Genomic DNA, 17,945 nt, shown 5'->3' on the forward strand with positions numbered 1-17,945 from the left:
ACTCTGCCTAAACTACTTTGTCGTCATAAGCAGGATTTCTGTTTACAATGCCAGCAGGAAATGAAAAAAAGGCAAGACTTGAAAGACGAATTATCTCCTTGCTTGAAGAAAAGTACAAGCCAAAAATCTTACCAAGAGTTCCAAGTCTAATAGACTGGATGAGCAAGACATGGAGGGCTTTCTAATAGTTTTTTTGTTTGTTTGAAGAGCTGTGAATATATATCTAGATGATCGGATACATTAGGCCCGTATAACCTTACACAAAAACCAATTCCAGATGGATAAAAAATTTCAATGAAAACAGAAAAGAACTAAAATATGTGGGTAAATTTTCTTTAATCTTGGGGTAGGGAAAGCCTTTCTAAATATATGATAAAAAGAAGAAACTATTAAAAAACTGACAATTTTAGCTACATAAAAATTAAGATCTATACAGGAAAAGAAATCATAAATAAGGTTAAAAGACATGGCAGCTCTAAGAAAAATACAGTTTGTAATATTTCTCACAAGCAAAGAGAAAATATCCTTATTATACAAAGAGTTCTCATAAGGCAATGAAAAAAACCCTAAATGCCCCAAAAGGAAAATATACCAATGATGCAAGTATAAAGAGTATAGACAATCAATAAAAATGCGAAAGGAGATTCACCCTCACTAAGTAATCAAAGAAATTAGAATTAAATAAAAATGAACCATTATTTTTCAACCCACAGAACAACAAAAATGAAAATATGGGACAAAATTCTGTTTTCACAAGGGTATAAGAAAGTGGACATCCTTGTCTGTTATTGGTAGATGTATGAACTGGTATAGCTTTCTGTAGTGTATTTGAAACAAATACCAAAAAATAAAATGAGCATATCTTGCAATCATTCTGCTAGAAATTTGCCCTAGGAAGGTAATCTCAAATAATAAACATGTAGTTAATCACCTACATTTTTTTGTTTATAAAGAAACGGGAAAAACTAAAAGTCCACTAAGAGGGGCTTTGTTATAGTAAATTATAGCCCATGCATCATGTGTATAAATATATGTAGTCATTAAAAATGATATTAAATATTCATACTGAAGTGGAAAGACATCCATGAAATACTAAAATTGTGTAACAGCATGTATAAGATTTTATTTACATAAAATCCTGTATATCACTCTATCTGTATACACATGAACTTTAAGATATATGGGAAAATGTTCATGACAATGTTAATAATGATTAATTTATTTATATAAAGTCCTATATATCCATCTATCTGCATATACATGAATTTTAAGATGTATGGGAAAATGTTCATAACAATGTTAGTAATGATTAATTCTGGTTGATGGGTTTAAGGGCAAAATTACCTTCTACATAATTTTTTGGGATTTTTGGAATTTTCTACAATATATAATTATATCTTATTCGCAAAACAGTTGCAAGCCAAACACAAAATAAGAATTAGAATTTAGCATCAGTTGAGACTCCCCACATCCCTGCCTAAATTACTATCATTTTCTGATCACCAAGAAAATAGGGTGGCAAAGGTCTTTCAAATAAAAAACCCACCAAATATACATTACTTAACCTCAATCAAACAGGATTTAATTTACAACTTGCCCATGAAACAAAGCACATTATTTGAAGTTCCTTTAAAGAAGGAATAGTTAATCAATTTTAGAGGCAACCAGGTAATGCAGAATCCTTATTTTGTCACTAAATAGGTCTATTTATTTTTACCTACCAAAACTGTGTCATTCCAACAGACTATCTCTACCTAACTTTGAAACTGGAATATGTTGATAGTGTAGATTAACATCACCTTATATTTTCACTTCAAGGAGGAAATGCATTTTGGTGCCAAAGTACAACACTCAGCTAAATTGAAATTCTTGTACAATTCTCAATATAGTAAAGCAATTACCAATTTGCTTTAATCTTGCTGTTATAAATTACACATAATAGGCTTTGTAAAGATTCATCTATCTTATCAAGAAACATCACATGTGAATAAGAAATGATATAGTTCCAACTTAAGCAGGTTGATTAAATATTCTCAGCACAGCTTTATGTTAAAATAAAGTCTCAAATTTGGAGATGCCAACTATAAATGTTCCTTATGATGAGACAAGTTCCCTTAAAATGTGGTCTGTTAAGCTCCATAAATATCACAAAACTCACAGAATCTAAAAATCTTACTGTATTCTTTTGCTAAAAGGTTTGTGAAAATAGGATTATATTTACTCCTGGAAAAAAATTAAAATTACTTTCTTCACTCAGTCTTCACTCTAGACTGTGCTTATTCATTCACAATCAACGATATAGTTTTAGATTAAAATACTCTCTGTATTTCATAACACTAAAAGGAACAATTTTTTAAATAAGACTTGTCACAAGGTATCAAAAATTATTCCTTATATAAGTATCTTGCCCACAGACTAAGTAATCCATAAATATTTGTTGATTTAATTTGCATTAAGGTTCCATTCAGACAGTACTTTGAATGAAAAACCAATGGTAGTAATACATTCTACTGAAATATATTTATATGCTGACATTTAACAATGTAATTAGAAGTAGCTAAATGAATTGAGCAGTATACTTGTTTGGCAACCAAGAATATAAATGAATTGGCCCATCCATATGAATGGGTTCCACATCAGTGGATTCAACCAACTCCAGATCAAAAATAGTCAGGAAAAACAAAAAATAAAACATAACAATATAACAATAAATGCTAATACAAAATTTAAAATATAGTATAACATATTTCATAGTATTTGCATTGTATTAGGCATTATAAGTAACCTAGAGATAATTTAAAGTATATGGATGTGCAAAGGTACTACACAAATAGTACCCCATTTTGTAAAAGAGATTTGCACATCGATGAATTTTGGTATCCACGGGAAGAAAGGGAGTCCTGGAACCAATCCTCTGCTGATAGTGAGGAATGACTGTAACAATGCAGTGAGTTGGCACGCATGGTTACAGAGAGTTTAGTTGTGAAGGGGACATGTTTTTTAGGATGGTAAGGCTGAAAAGTCTTTGTTTACCTGACAATATGGCAAGGACACCAGAGCATTACTGTGGGACTTACTATAAGAAAAGGAAAATAAGAGTGTTGCACAATTCTCGGACTTCAGAAAGCTTATGTTCGAGTCCTCCATTGCTGAACTATAAAAAAGGGAAACAGTCACAAGTCAGGGTTGCATCTGAGATGAATGCAAGATCAACTCTTGGCTGAGTGGTTCAGTTATTCAAAGAAGCCCCAGCTAACGTTTACTGCTGACATTTAACAAGAAATTTGTGAATACCCGTTCTGTAAGTCCCAGAGTTCTCTCAGAGCAGCCTAACGGGCAAAATGTATACGCCAAACTAGTGAATTTATGCAATCATCTATGTCAGCATTATAACTGTATGATTGTACTTAGAGTCACTGTAGCCTCAACTCTTCTATTTTGAACATAATTTCATGGGAAATAATCTACATAGCTCCCAAAATAATCTGCTTCTAATTATATATGCGTATATATATGCTCTAAGATAAATGCTTCAAGCAGGCAAGACCTTCTGAACAGAAGTTGGCAGAAGAGTTTGCTTAGACAACAGCCATGCAGTGACTCATCTGTGTTTTCACAACACGTTTCTACCCAGCACCCATGTCTATTTGTAGCCTGACAATAAAGGCCCTATGTGAACCATCTCTGAGCTGTCTGCCTTTAAAAGCAAGGACACTGTTCTCATTTGACTCATTTGAGCTGCCTGTGCTTTTGAGAATAACCCACTGCCACATTTATGAAGGCATGTGACATAACTGCAGATTATTTCAGGCTCTGCCAATGCTTTTCTGCTTAGTCTTGGTCTACTGTTCAGAAAAGCAAGTGAAGCCAGAGAACTTCATCCCCTAAATAAGCCCACTACACCCCACTACTGGTATCTCTTGGGTGTAACTGAAAAAGACTGTTTTCATCAACACCCTACACTATAACTGGGATTCAAAATTGGAATTCCTGTCTATTTTGCTCATCTATCTTCATCTCCAGTACTTAAAACAGTGTCAAACACATAGTAGACACTCCATAAATATTTGCAATGAATGAATCAACTTCTGCCATAGACTTGTAAAATGACCTGGGCCTTAGCACCAAATCCATAAAATATTTTCTTATCCTGTTCCCAGGTCAAGAAGACTTCTCCTGCCAGAAAATCAAAAATTTTGTGTGGTAAAGTACACAGCCTTTCAATCAAGAGATTATCTTCCACATATGAAATCACCTTACTCCCTAGTCCTTAAAATAGATAAAACTATTAATATTTGTTAAGTTTCAGTTCAACAAATTTAAATTAATAGTCATTAATTTTCTATCCCTCTTTTTCAGGGTTTTTGCCACTTACTGTGACTTCTAGATGTATCAAATTGTAGTCTAGGAGAAAGACATTACCAATATGTTTCTTAAAGGAAAAAAGCTTCAGAAGAGAGTGAAAAATATGTTCTTCAGTATTTTCAAACAATCCACCCACAGTTTCAGTGAAATTATCAATGGAGGTTACAAAATCTATTAATAAAATAATCAAATTACATCTGGAAAATTTCCCCACACATTTGAAAGTCAACTCCTAGGAGTCACATCCAGCAAATGGTTATTTTAGTGGACTACTTAACATCCTGAAGCACTGAAAGTATTTACGTTTCTCCTGAAATCTTTAGAACACAGGAAATAGCTAATTCCACCAGCAAGGCCTTTCCCAGGTCATACATCACAGAGGAGAAAAATACCGATTAACTATGTATGTTACATAATAGAGTCCTCTACTTTCCCAAAACTTACTCGTATAGAATTTCATCCATCTAGGAGGTATCAAAACAGATCTGAACAGATTTCTTCTCTACAGTTAGATGCAAATTATAAAGCCAAGTCTTATGAAGTTGCAAAGAATTACAATTCAATTCAAAAAAGCCAGTAAACTAATAACACATAGGCAATATTGCAATGTCCCCATCTCAATGAGAATGTCCACCAAAAAATGTTTAAAAATTATCTGCACAACACAAGAAAGTCTCTATACATTCTGACAGACGGAAGACAGTTTTGTTCTTACCACCCTCTCAAAATCACAGCTTTCTTCTATTTTCTTAACATGTGGTTGCCTGTATTAACTTCTTCAAGCTGGCCGTAGGGTGTTCCCCCAGTGCCATCTTCTCCATTTTTTTTTTCTTGAACTATCTGTTTTCGTTATCCTTATGCTGTTATTTAGATGAAGAATAGCTGTGCAACTTGGATATAGATCAACTTTTATAAAAATTCTATTACTGACATCACTACTACAATTTAATGTATTCATTTTCGTCTTACAAATGAGAGGAAAGGAGAAAAACATGCTCTGTGTATTTCATCTCTATGTCCTATTAGAGTTGGTTCTTATAACCCATGCTGCAGATCTCTCACTGGTAACACAGAGATATGTGTTCTTTGACCAGCACGATGTTATTTTCTAAAATGTTAATCAGTTGCCAATATTTAAAAATCACTGGTTTCACTAAGAATTAGAATTTTCAGCCTCTCTTTGAAGATCAGAGAATGAAGCAATACTAGGTACACATTCACATGGGAAAAAGCAAAGCTGAGTGGCAACTGCTTCTTTCTGATGGAGCATGAGCTCTCAGAAGTCATCACAGTCTCCCCACTGTGAGAAAGTCCAAGTCAGCTATGTGGAGAAGTCGTGAGGAGAGTATCCAGACCCCAAATATTCTGGACATCCTAGCTTAGGCACCAACACATGAGTAAAGAAGCTGTTGCATGACCTCAACCTCTGCTGCCATCTGACTGCAAGTGGATAAGGGACCAAAGAGAGAACCACTCAGCTGAGCCAACCCACCATCCAAACCATGAAACAGAGTCATCAAATCGTTGTTTCAAGCCTCTAAGTTTTGGGGTAACATGTTATGCAGTGCTAGATAAGAACTAAAAGATAAAACTGCACTTGACAAACTAAAATAAAATTGTATAATTTCTCCCTTTTTACTTAGGTCAACATAGATGTTATAATCTCCATAGTATTTTTGCATTTAGACAAAAATCTAAAATATGCATGTGCCCAGGAAAGAAAACCAAAGTAGAAAACAAGCAATCCTATGGAATCAGCTGCATTTTTTAAAAAATAAGCTGGCTGGCATCACTTATGAATACCACATACATTATACAATACTATATAGTAAAGTGGAAGGGAAAGTGTGAAAAGGGCTTCAATCTGGTCCTTTTCATAGGAATATAACTTCATTCACTGCTTTGTATTCATTACCTAGCACACTACCTTTTTTCAAATGATTGGATCAACTAAAAGTAATTTTGGACAAATTTTTCTGGTTGGTGGAGGGAATCAAAAACATCTTTTCTGTCACTAAAACTTTAGCTATTATTGTTGCAAAGGGAAGGTAATGCTATCTGCGAAGTAACCAACTAATTGTGGTTACAATTAATCATAGAAAATAAGTCAAGCCAGAGTCGTTACAGCATAATGAGAATCAGGTCCACCTACAGGAGATATAACTGTTAGCTTATATTCATTAAAACCAAATTATACTGGTAAACATGCAAACCCAACGTTGAGCAAATCACTCAATGGTTCCATGCTATTTGCTCACATGTAAAATTAAGCTAATCATACATTCCCGAAGAAAGTGTAATCATCAAGTTTAATAGAATATGTTCCACATAGTCAAAGTAGTAGAAGATCTAAACCTTGTGCACTGTACAAAATTAAAGCAGCTGATATGCTTTTGCCCAAATAGAATTGTATATCCTCATTTCCTTCCCTTCCTTTCCCCACTTGTGACTCAAGCCAGATTTCATCGAGCTATTTTTATAATTACTAAAATGCTGGAAATACAGCAGCAGGCCAGAAGCAAAGTAAAATGCAGCATCCAGCAAAAGAAAGAAAATCACGCTGAGTAACTGAAAGGCCATCTGCTTCTAACTGAGCTGTAGGGGTGAGGAAGGCAATCTGGGCTGTACTATTTGTGTCCTCCTCAAAACCATACCCACCTGCATGTTGTCAGTGGCATCCCCAAGCAGTCCTCCAAAAGTGATAGCATTAGTTACAGTTGCCAGATAAATGAAGAGAATTGCCGAAAGAGCTTGAATATTTAAAGCATCATAAAAATCACTGGCAAAAAATGGCACTTTCCTCTTTATGTCTTTAATTAGTCCACCACAGAACCTGGGCAGAAAGAATGCAAACATCCACTAAATGTAAAGTAAATTACCATCAAATTAATCAAGAAGTAGCTCATTAAATCAAACATAACATATTTAAAATGCTTGAATCTGTCACAAGATACTACTTAACCACTTATGATGAAACCAGAAAACTACAAAGGAATAAATTTTCTTCTATCTCTTTCTTTTTGGGTCACCAAATTAGGTGTCACATTTCCTGAAGACCAGCCAGTTGGCCTTTAGAAAAGAGTGAACTGTGTAAATACATTAACATTTTTCATTGCCTAGAGAAAAACGTCCAAATATGTGAGCAGATCATATAAAGGCCCTTCATCATCTTGCCATAGTACCCTTTCCACTCTCATTCATTCATTCACTCACTCATTTATTCATCCATTCTTTCATCCTCAATAAATGCCATTAAGCACTTGCAATATGCCCACACTCTGGCACTCTTCTGAGTGCTGAGGATGTTTTGTTCACAACAGTGAACAACATGCATCAAAAAAAAAAACTCTGCTTTCATGGAGTTTACTCTGGGGACCAAAAGGAGGCAGATAATAAATGAATAAATGCAACACATAGTGATACAAATCAAGAGAAAAATTAAATGGGGAAGAGCATTATGTAGTACTGGAGAAAAGGTGGTTGAAATTTTAGATAGAGTGACCAGAAAAGGTCTCCAAGAAGGTGACTTTAGGGTAAGGATCTGAAGGAACTAAGGGAGGAAGCCATGCAGGTGTGTGATGGGAGGAAATGCAGCTGAGCCCCATGACAGGTGTCACCAGGTCAGTTGAGTGACTTGCACATCAGTCTACTCATTCTCCCAACCAAACCTCAAACCTCAGTCTTCCCCAGGGTTTCTGCCTAGAATGCCCTATTCCAAAGCTCAACAGCTCTCTGAAGCCTTGACCTTGCACTTCTAGTTCATATTTCTACTCTTGGCTATCACACTTTATTAGGATTGTCCATCTATCTGTCTGAGCACCCACTGGACCTTAGCCGCACTCAGTGCCCTGATTCAGTTTTCTTAGTATTCACAGGGTTGTGCATGGTACCAGGCATACTACAGACACTCGGTTTAGCAAAGGTGAAACATAAAAGAATGAAATATATTCTGATTAAATTAAAAATTAAATCCCAAAACTCATATCTGTAGAAAAAGGAAAGGCTATTCCTAATGGAAATAATTTTCAGAAAACTATTCAAAGAAAGGTTAAGGGAGGAGAGGAGAGAAGATGTTATGTTCTCTATCCTTTGAGAATAAAGGGGAAGGGAATAATATCCTGTTAATTTGGGAGAGAAATCCAAGTGGGTCATCAGGAGAATGAAATAACTTCATTTCATTCAGATTCAATTGTATATTATAATGACATACCTTTTCATTTTCAAAAACCCTACAGTGTTTTTAAAAAGTCACATCTTCATAAAATAAGTATCCCACTTAAAATCTTACTTAACACCCAATAAAAGGAAGAATCGAATGGGAGGGAAGGAAGAGTTATCATGGAAAGAAATTAGCTGAAGCAATTTAGGAAACCTGAATTCCCAACTGTAGGCTAAGGAGGCAGAACAGTGAGAACTCATTCCTGTATCATGTTACTCACTTTTAAATACACATACAGGTGAGAAATGGAATTATGAAAGCCAAGAGGTAAAGGCTGGTACATCTGTCAGTCCTCTGCCATCTCTCTGACCCTAACATGCCCTCAGTCATTCTCCCCTAGTTTTGCTGGCTTTGGTGCCAGCCCTGCCACACACCAGACACTCTATTGCAGCCCACTCCCACACACCCACCACACCCACGTGGTCTGTCTCCCGCCTCCTGTAGCACTTTCTTCAAACGTTGCCATTCTCTGTAAGGCCTTCTCTGACCAGTCTTATCTAAAACTGGAATACAATACTCCCATCCTCAAAGTCCCTACTTCTGCCTTAATTTTTCTCATAAAACCATCACCACATTTACTTATTCACTTATTGTTTATGTCTTCTCACTACAATATAAGATCCTTATGGGAATACAGTATCATTTAATTCACTGCTATATTCCCAGTGCCTGTGACAAATAGGTATACCGCAAATATTTGTTGACTGAACAAATGAACAAACTAGTGAATAATATGCTGATAGAAAGATGAAGAGAAATTTACGTTTAAGGAGAACCTCATCATGAATGGCAAAGGAAACTGTCAGTTACCGTCCAGTTCGCTGCAATTCTTCACAATCCCCATGTCCTCCTCCTCCGTGTCCTCCATCATGGGGTGTATCCCCATTCATCTGAACATTTTCTCCACCTGAGTACATATTCTTTCTAAGCAAGACAACAGAGCCCAAGAGTATATTAGTTTATTTTATTCATTTGTTTCTTAGCTGTATCATGCTCTGGCTAATGGAGAGACGGAGTGAAAACCCTTAAGGTGAAAGATTGTTATTTCTTTCTGCTATCTAACAGATAATTCTTTAAGTGTTACATTTAGAACCAACACAAATGACTGGATGAATAGGAAAGTTGAATGAACTGTGTGTTTGTATATGTGTGTGTGTGTGTGTGTGTGTGTGTGTATTTTTTTTTGAGATGGAGTTTCGCTCTGTCGCCCAGGCTGGAGTGCAGTGGCATGATCTTGGCTCACTGCAACCTCCGCCTCCCAGGTTCATGCCAGTCTCCTGCCTCAGCCTCCCGAGTAGCTGGGAATACAGGCACCCGCCACCATGCCCAGCTAATTTTTTGTATTTTCAGTAGAGACGGGGTTTCACCGTGTTAGCCCGGATGGTCTCGATCTCCTGACCTCGTGATCTGCTCGCCTTGGCCTCCCAAAGTGCTGGGATTATAGGTGTGAGCCACTGTGCCCAGCCATGAACTGTGTATCTTAAAAGAAGGAAACTGTTCTAACTGGGAAAAAATAGATTTCTAGAAAATTGTTTCTCTTCAACTATTTTACCCAATTTCTTAACCGTGTACATCTACAAGGACTCATCTTCAGTAAATTTGTGTTTCCAGAAATACAGGAGGTCCCCAAAACATCCTCTAAGAATGTCTGTGATACATTCCCAAGTAGTAATCTGAGATCTCCAATATATAATAACTGAAGAACATCATACCACATAACATTTATTTTACAGTGTCAAGGAAATGTGAAACCAAGGCACACAAGTGATCCATCTGAGAAAATACATCCAGTTAAACAGGAACCTGAAAATATTAGAACAATAGGTTGACTTCACTTTTTTTTTTTTTTTTAATACAACTTCCTTCTCAGGGTCATCCCAGAAACTGAAAATTACCAACTGCCTATAATTTACCTTTTGTCAGAGGATGGAAGACTCTTAGGAGGCTCTATCCTAATTGCTGGATCCCATTCCCCAGGTGGAAGGACAATGACTTCATCTAGGAACTCATCAATACCAGCAATCAGGTCGTGCCTGTCTTTTGCTTTATAAGCAATGTCATGGAACACCTAAAGAATAATAAAAGATGTGTTCATCCAAAAAGAGAACGCTGTACATGCTTCACACCATGTCCAGCCTGAAGAATGCAGCCCATAACAACTGTGCCATTAATATTAATCCAGCCATGCTCTGAGAGTCCCTATTATTCAGCCTGTCCCCCAAAACATAGGCATTCAGACTATGATTTCAAAGAATAGAGGCAGAGGCCTGAAGAAACAGCTATGTTTTTATGTGGTTTTTTTCCTACCAATAATACAGAACAACATTGCCTTTCAGCTCCCACTGGTATGTACCACTACTGATACAGTTGCTATGGAAGCCAGATTAAAATGGCTTGGAGAAATATACTGAAGAGTCACTCCCTGAAATAAAAACTACTGGGATAAAAATTGCTGATAACTCAAGAAGGAAAAGATCAAGCTGAGTGTTAAGATCGGGTTAAGACCCAAACACTGAGTTCTCAAACACATAATGTGAGACATTTAAAAAAGAAAAATCTGGCTTATATTGGCAGCACATTAACCAAGGGGCCTTAAATAGTCGATCATCTGTCTATCTTTTAGCAAGGCAACAACTAACCCATCTAATGCAGCAAGTGCTTCATATCTTTTATACAGATCTCCAAAGAAAGAGGTTCCAAAATGTACACAATCCTTTCTGTCAATCATTCCATTTTTCTAACGCAGCTGATGAACTGAAATTTCTTTACACATAACCCAAATCTTTCATACTTCATAAGTCAAATTCTTTAGTCTTCAGAAGAGAAGATGGTCCCCGTTCAATACCCTTATCTATTCTTAAAGATTACGACTAAACCACTTCTCTAGGAAAATAATTTTTAAAAGCTATCAATTAAGTAACATTTAATGGTCTGGGGTTGTGGGGTTGAGGGGAGGGTGACACAAAATGTCAGCACATAATCTGTGGCTGATACAACCATCCTCAACCTTATTTTCTCTTGCTGTTTCCCATGATAGAGGCTGGAAAGTCACAGATTCACTTTCCCAGCCAACTGTGCAGATAAAAGATGAACAATTTCAACTAATAAGATATAAGAAAAAAGGCTGTCTGGGAAAGCTCTAGAACACCTGTTTAAAAAGGGAGATATAGCTAACATTACCACACCGTTCTTCCTACTTTGAATAAATACAGATAAGATGACTGGAGCTGATGGTAGGCAATGTCGTTCTACCATATTGACAGGAAAAAAAAAAAAAAACATGCTATTTTAGGATCATAAATTTAGCAAGAGCCTTCGCTCTTGATTTACCATTAAGCCATTATGTTAAAATAACCCCAGCAACTACCTGCCTCCAAACTTCCAAATAAATCCCAAATTGTTTAAGCCACTCTAAATCTCACTTGTTAAAGTTTCTTAATTGATATATCTAAGGAGAAAGTATTTTTTAAAACAGACCTAATTACAAAACTGCAAAAAATTAAATGAATCCACTGAGATGAGTAAAATAAATGTTCCCTTGACGGGAAAAAGCAGCATAGCCATAAAGCTCTAAGTCCCAGAATAAAATAGCTACCTGAGTAATAACCACATGGAGGAACATCCATAACTAAGGTACCCCTTTCTCTACTTAACACATAGAAAAACCAACAAATCAAGCAATGAAGCAAAAGCAACACATTTGGGGGAATAGTAAGCCAGAAAGATCCAGGAACAGAAACTAATTATCCTCTCTTCTAACAGTATTTCTCCTCCTATGGGAATAGTTCAGAGTTTTGTCATATCTCAAATGCAAGTAACAACATCCAGGCTGTTATGAAAACAAATGGGGTCATAATTCCAAAGTACCTGTATAGATACTCTGCCATAATGGTTGCTAATGCATTTTTAGATGTGTATCATTCCTTCCCACAAAATAAGAAAACCATAAAAACATGTACTTTCTGACACCTAAGAAAAAATGCATTATCCATTTTATTAGACATTATAGAACCCATCATGTCTGAAACAATATAGTATACAGACATTTGAATTCCCAGAATTAGTGTATTAAAACTTCAAGAGACAAAGGTTAAGTTAATACAATGACCTTGAACTTTTTTTTTCTTTCTTTTTGAGATGGAATCTCGCTTTGTTGCCCAGGCTGGAGTGCAGTGGCGCGATCTCAGCTCACTGCAACCTCTGCATCCCAGATTCTAGTGATTCTCTTGACTCAGCCTTCTGGGTAGCTGGCATTACAGGTATACACCACCATGCCTGGCTAATTTTTGTATTTTTAGTAGAGACGGGGTTTCACCATGTTGGCCAGGCTGGTCTCAAACTCCTGACCTCAGGTGATCCGCCCACCTCAGCCTCCCAAAGTGCTGGGATTACAGGCGTAAGCCCCCATGCCCAGCTGACTTTGAACTTTTTAAAGAATATTTAACATATACCAGTTTTAATACATGAAAATATTTGGCAAAAGAAATGCAAATATGTTTTATTCCAACAGAGTTTAGAATCCCATAGAAAACCAAAATGCATGCCTTGAAACCATATAGGACTCAGCTCACTTGTCTCAAATGACCGTACCTCAGGTTATAAGGAAGTGTAGTAACCACGTAATTCTAACTGAATAAATTATGACTGCCAATTCACAGTATGACAACAACACAAGTAGGACATTCACAGAACTCCATCTTCCTGATTTCCTACCTCATCAGACATCAGGGTGGCAATGGCTCTGCCAATCTCATGGTAGGACTTGGCTTTCCCCTTAGGACCTAAGAGAATGAACAAGAACCTAATGGAAAAGGAAAGAAGCAAAGGCTATAACACACATTTCATCAACCTCAACATACATAAAACTGAGAAATGTTTAACTTAGTTCATTAAAAGGTTAGGTCTAGAATTCACCTTTACAACAAAGGTAATATATTATTGGTAATACAGAATATACTCTTTTGCACTATTGCAAAACACAGTTCATTGTTCAGTTTATTTGGAGGCAAATGGGAATTTAGCATAGAAACCTGAGAAGCTTCTTCACTGAGCAGGAAAGGTGCACTTCAAGCACTTAATATGAGTCATTCAATCTTTCTATTTTAAACTTTTTTTGTCTCTCCATTTCTACTGATTTTCAGAATCTTTGGAACAAACCCATTAAGCACAATAACTAGAAAGACTTAGTGCATCTTCACATTTCTCTGACTTTTCCTTACCCAATATGGGCAGTGACAGATGATCGTCTCCACACTTTTAAGAAATATTTCTACTCAGAAGTGATTGCGAATCAGCAAAAACCAAGTCCTCTACAAGTAAGCCACATGCTGACAGCCAAAGTAAGGAAAGAGAAATATGAGAGAAATTCAAAATAAAGCATCATTCACAGACAGTCAAAACTCTTTTGTGGGTGTCCTCTTGTCATTTACCAACATTTTTTCTTCATAATGCACAAAACATTGCTCCATAGCAAACAGGTCCTGAGACATGCAATAACAAACTTAACCCCAGTTAGGTTCACCTCTAACCATGTTGGAAAAAAATCCCTCACTGATCACACAGGGCCTTTGCCCTTGTGGTATGTCAGCACTGGGGATGAGGGAATCTGATAAGTAAATGAGTAAGAAAAAATTTACAACAAATATACAAGAGGTGGCACTGGATAAATTCTACCTTGATATTGATCATGTATCAGCTAACAAGGTGATAAGGAGGACAATAAAAATGGTAACATCATATGCCTGCCCAGCTTGTAAGGCCTCCAAAGCACTTCACATTCATCACTTTATTTACATTTCCATATGACCCTCTGCAATAAAGAAGGTATCCTATTCCCATTTAATGGTGAGGAAAGTGAGGCTGATGGAGGTTAATGGAAGAGCTCAAGATCTGTGCCTAGTAAATGACAAAGAGCAGATATATAGGCATTCTTACCTCCTGTTCTTTTCACCACATATTTCTGCCTAATACTACCTGCCCAACTGATATACCAAGGTTGTGATTTAACAGAAGTCCAAAAATGACTTCCACAGGTCACTCTGGGAAAAGAACTTCTCGATGCTTAGCCAGGGACAAGAAATCTTAGGTAAGATTTTTATGGTACCAGAAATGGCTTGTCATTTTGCTTAGCAGAATTTTATTTTTAACTTAATTATTTATGTACCTCACTTCAAATGAAAAAGGATTGACAGCAAATACTTTAAAAAATGTTTGGGTCTGTTCTAAAATGCCCTTGAAAGTATAATTACTTTTTTTTTAATCATAAAATTCAACCCAGAAGGTTTTCTAAAATCCCAGAAATTAAGAATGTGAAAAGGTGTCTGAAAGTTTGAATACTCAGGTTTTATACCAGAATAACCATAAAACCACTTAGCACTTATTTGCTTAGAAACCAGTTCTGAAGTGAAGTAGCACACTGACTTTCACGTGGTACCATAGTAGATAGCAATCAGCAAGCACCAAAGTCTGTTCAAATATGAAGGAAGTCATTATTTGAAGTGAATTTCAGCTCTTCTAACACTGAAGTTCAACTGACACTGAACTTTTGTTCCTTTGAAGCTGGCCCCTAATTATATGCCACTACGTATAGTATTATAAAGTGCTTCTTTAGGACTGTAAAATGCATTTTTCTAAAGGGACTGATCAATGATTTGAGTGCAACAAACACAAAAAATATTTAATGATTAAGGCAAAAGAATGCTTTAATCACATTCAGAAACACAAATACTGGTCACATTTCTCAATTTATTTTGCCTGTCTACAAATGGTCATCTTTCAATTCAATAAGGGTGTGGGTTTAGGCGAAAAGGAGCAGATGCTGTGCCACAAGGGAAAATATCTAACACCTGGATCCTTAGTATATTTTTAAATAATGGATTTCTTCTACTTCATTTATTAGTATCTTCATGTATCTAAATATTAACTTTTCGGTAATGCGTAATATCCAAAACTTTTCCAAACACTCTGTATCTCTTCCTACCTCTCCCTAGCGCCTCCATCATGATTATAGCTTACAAATACACATTATGGAAATGTATTTATCAACTGACACATGAGTTAATTATCAGGTTGACTATATAGCAACAAAGCCAAAACACTGTCTAGTTAGTAAGAAAACATTATTAATAATCCTCAAGCATAAACTTTGGCAGGCAATGGGTATTCCAATAGCTGACAGAGTAATGAATGGAGCCTCCAAGTTACATCCTATGAGATGAGGACAGACATTTTCTATAAAAGATTTACTCTTTGTTCTCTGCTAAATAGAACCAGTCAAAGAATGAAAGGAAGCAGCAGATCAATGGTGTCTACATGATAGCAATAAACCCAGTATATGAGAATTATATTGGTTTAGTAACACAGATATAAAAGTAGTATTCCTTTTTCCTGGGTAATGCAATTTTTATGTTTTAAAGAAGGTATTTCTTCATAATGGAATAACACCAAGTGCCAAACCAACACGGTGGATATACCAGTTAAAATGTTCACATTACTCCAATCAGGAATAATTCAGTAAATCTGCCTCCTTAAAATGATACGTAGAGAGAATCCAAGCATTCATAAGCAGCAGGAAACATAACCTCCAGCCCAAAATGTCATCTGGAGGAGTTGAGAACCTTAAGAAGCTTCTAATCTGGACCTCATTGTTGAAACGGGATGAGAAACTTGAGAAAATTGAACACAAAACAATCCAGCAAGTTGAAGTTTCCTCTGCCTGAAATATGTTTTCTCTCCTTTAACCTTCAAAGAAGCGAAAGCTGTTACAACTTTTATGATTGAAGTACATCCTGCCAAACTCGGCTTTTATAATATACTGAAAACTCCTTTCATGACCCAAGCTGTTTTTTGTCAATGGACAGATGTTATTTTTATCCAGAAGCTTTTTTCTTTATTAACAAATTAGAGTAAACATCACATTTGTGTGACTGCAAGGGCACAGCCTACTTTGACAGCTTGGGGAAAAAAATTATGTTACCAAGTTCTTTTTACTCACTCATAAATAGAAATAAGTCAGAGTTACAATTTTTAACACCATCTAGTTATCTGAAGAATCTTCATGAGGCCCTTTTCTACTTTTCTGAGCTTTTTCATATAGTTAATTATGCCTGCGGAGGATGCCTCCAGCATTCTCCACGACAAAAGGAAATATTAACCAAATAATCTGTGTCCGGAACCAATGGCCTATACTCACATTCACAAAATAATTATAGGCAGAAACGGAGCATCATATGAGAAAAGGAGCTGGCCTTCCTAAACCACTTGATGTTTTCGGAAAAAATATGCATCCCCCTCTTTCCTGATACATCACAGCTATTTCTAGCATGAACTCAGCATGTACCAATCCTTTATATCCTTCTCTCAAAACAACAGTGAATTCAATAACCCATTATTCATCTTTATCAGCTTTGGAAAATGTGGCTAAACTGTGGCTTCCATAATGGATTCATGAGGACCACAAACCCACCATACCCAACTGCATTACATGCGGTAAATATTAATAGCAGCTAGCAATTAAACTAGTGGATATGACAAAATTGAACTAGCAGGACCTCCATCCCAATCCCTCTAAGTGTTCTTAATGGTTTTGACAATTAATCACAAACTACTTCTTTTACATAAATAATTATTTGTAATATATATATATGTTACATATATATGTAACATATATATTATTATATATATATAATCTTACAGTGCCACTAAGAAGGTAAACATTCTAAATTTTTAACAGTCTGGAGCTTACTTAACAACCAATTGCCTTACATGTGTAAATCAAGATCAGAAAAGCACAAACTAGGGTTTTTATTCTTCTTTCTAAGAGAACCCTAAAACATTTTGTTCCAATCCTTTCTAGAATCTCCCTAGGCTCTCCCTAAAACTCTTGCCTCAGATTCAGAAATCTATTTAAAGTTCTTTTCCCAGCACTGATGCTGAATCTTCCCTTTGCCTTCATCTCTCAATTGTAAAATGGTGTAAGAAGAACATACATTCCCTATATAGCTCAAAAATATGAATGAGGCCAGGTGCAGTGGCTCACGCCTGTAATCCCAGCACTTTGGGAGGCTGAGGCGGGTGGATAACTTGAGGTCAGGAGTTTGAGAACAGCCTGGCCAACATGGTGAAACCCCATCTCTACAAAAATACAAAAATTAGCTGGGTGTGGTGGCATGCGCCTGTAAACCCAGCTGCTCAGGAGGTTGAAGCAGGAGAATTGCTTGAACCAGGGAGGCGGGAGTTGTAGTGAGCTGAGATCACACCACCGCACTCCAGCCTGGGCGACAGAGCAAGACTCCATCCCACCCCCCAAAAAAAAAAAAAATATATATATATATATATAGAGAGAGAGAGAGAGAGAGAGAGA

The 17,945-nt window shown here is 36.4% G+C and overlaps 1 protein-coding gene across 4 annotated transcripts in view; it reads right to left on the reverse strand.

The window, feature by feature from the left end:
- The window catches only part of SLC4A4 (solute carrier family 4 member 4), a 397,907-nt gene that overhangs the window by 120,507 nt on the left and 259,455 nt on the right, over positions 1 to 17,945 (reverse strand). For all 4 annotated transcript variants that reach the window (XM_033214484.1, XM_033214486.1, XM_033214483.1 and 1 more), the window contains exons 9-12: positions 13,298 to 13,385; positions 10,498 to 10,652; positions 9,395 to 9,508; positions 7,024 to 7,198 (exon numbers count right to left, since the gene is read on the reverse strand). In XM_033214484.1, the coding sequence (XP_033070375.1) occupies positions 7,024 to 7,198; positions 9,395 to 9,508; positions 10,498 to 10,652; positions 13,298 to 13,385 (532 nt within the window). The remainder of the gene's footprint in view (positions 1 to 7,023; positions 7,199 to 9,394; positions 9,509 to 10,497; positions 10,653 to 13,297; positions 13,386 to 17,945) is intronic.

This window comes from Trachypithecus francoisi, unplaced genomic scaffold, assembly GCF_009764315.1.
Source record: "Trachypithecus francoisi isolate TF-2019V2 unplaced genomic scaffold, Tfra_2.0 Lachesis_group1, whole genome shotgun sequence".
NCBI lineage: Eukaryota > Metazoa > Chordata > Mammalia > Primates > Cercopithecidae > Trachypithecus > Trachypithecus francoisi.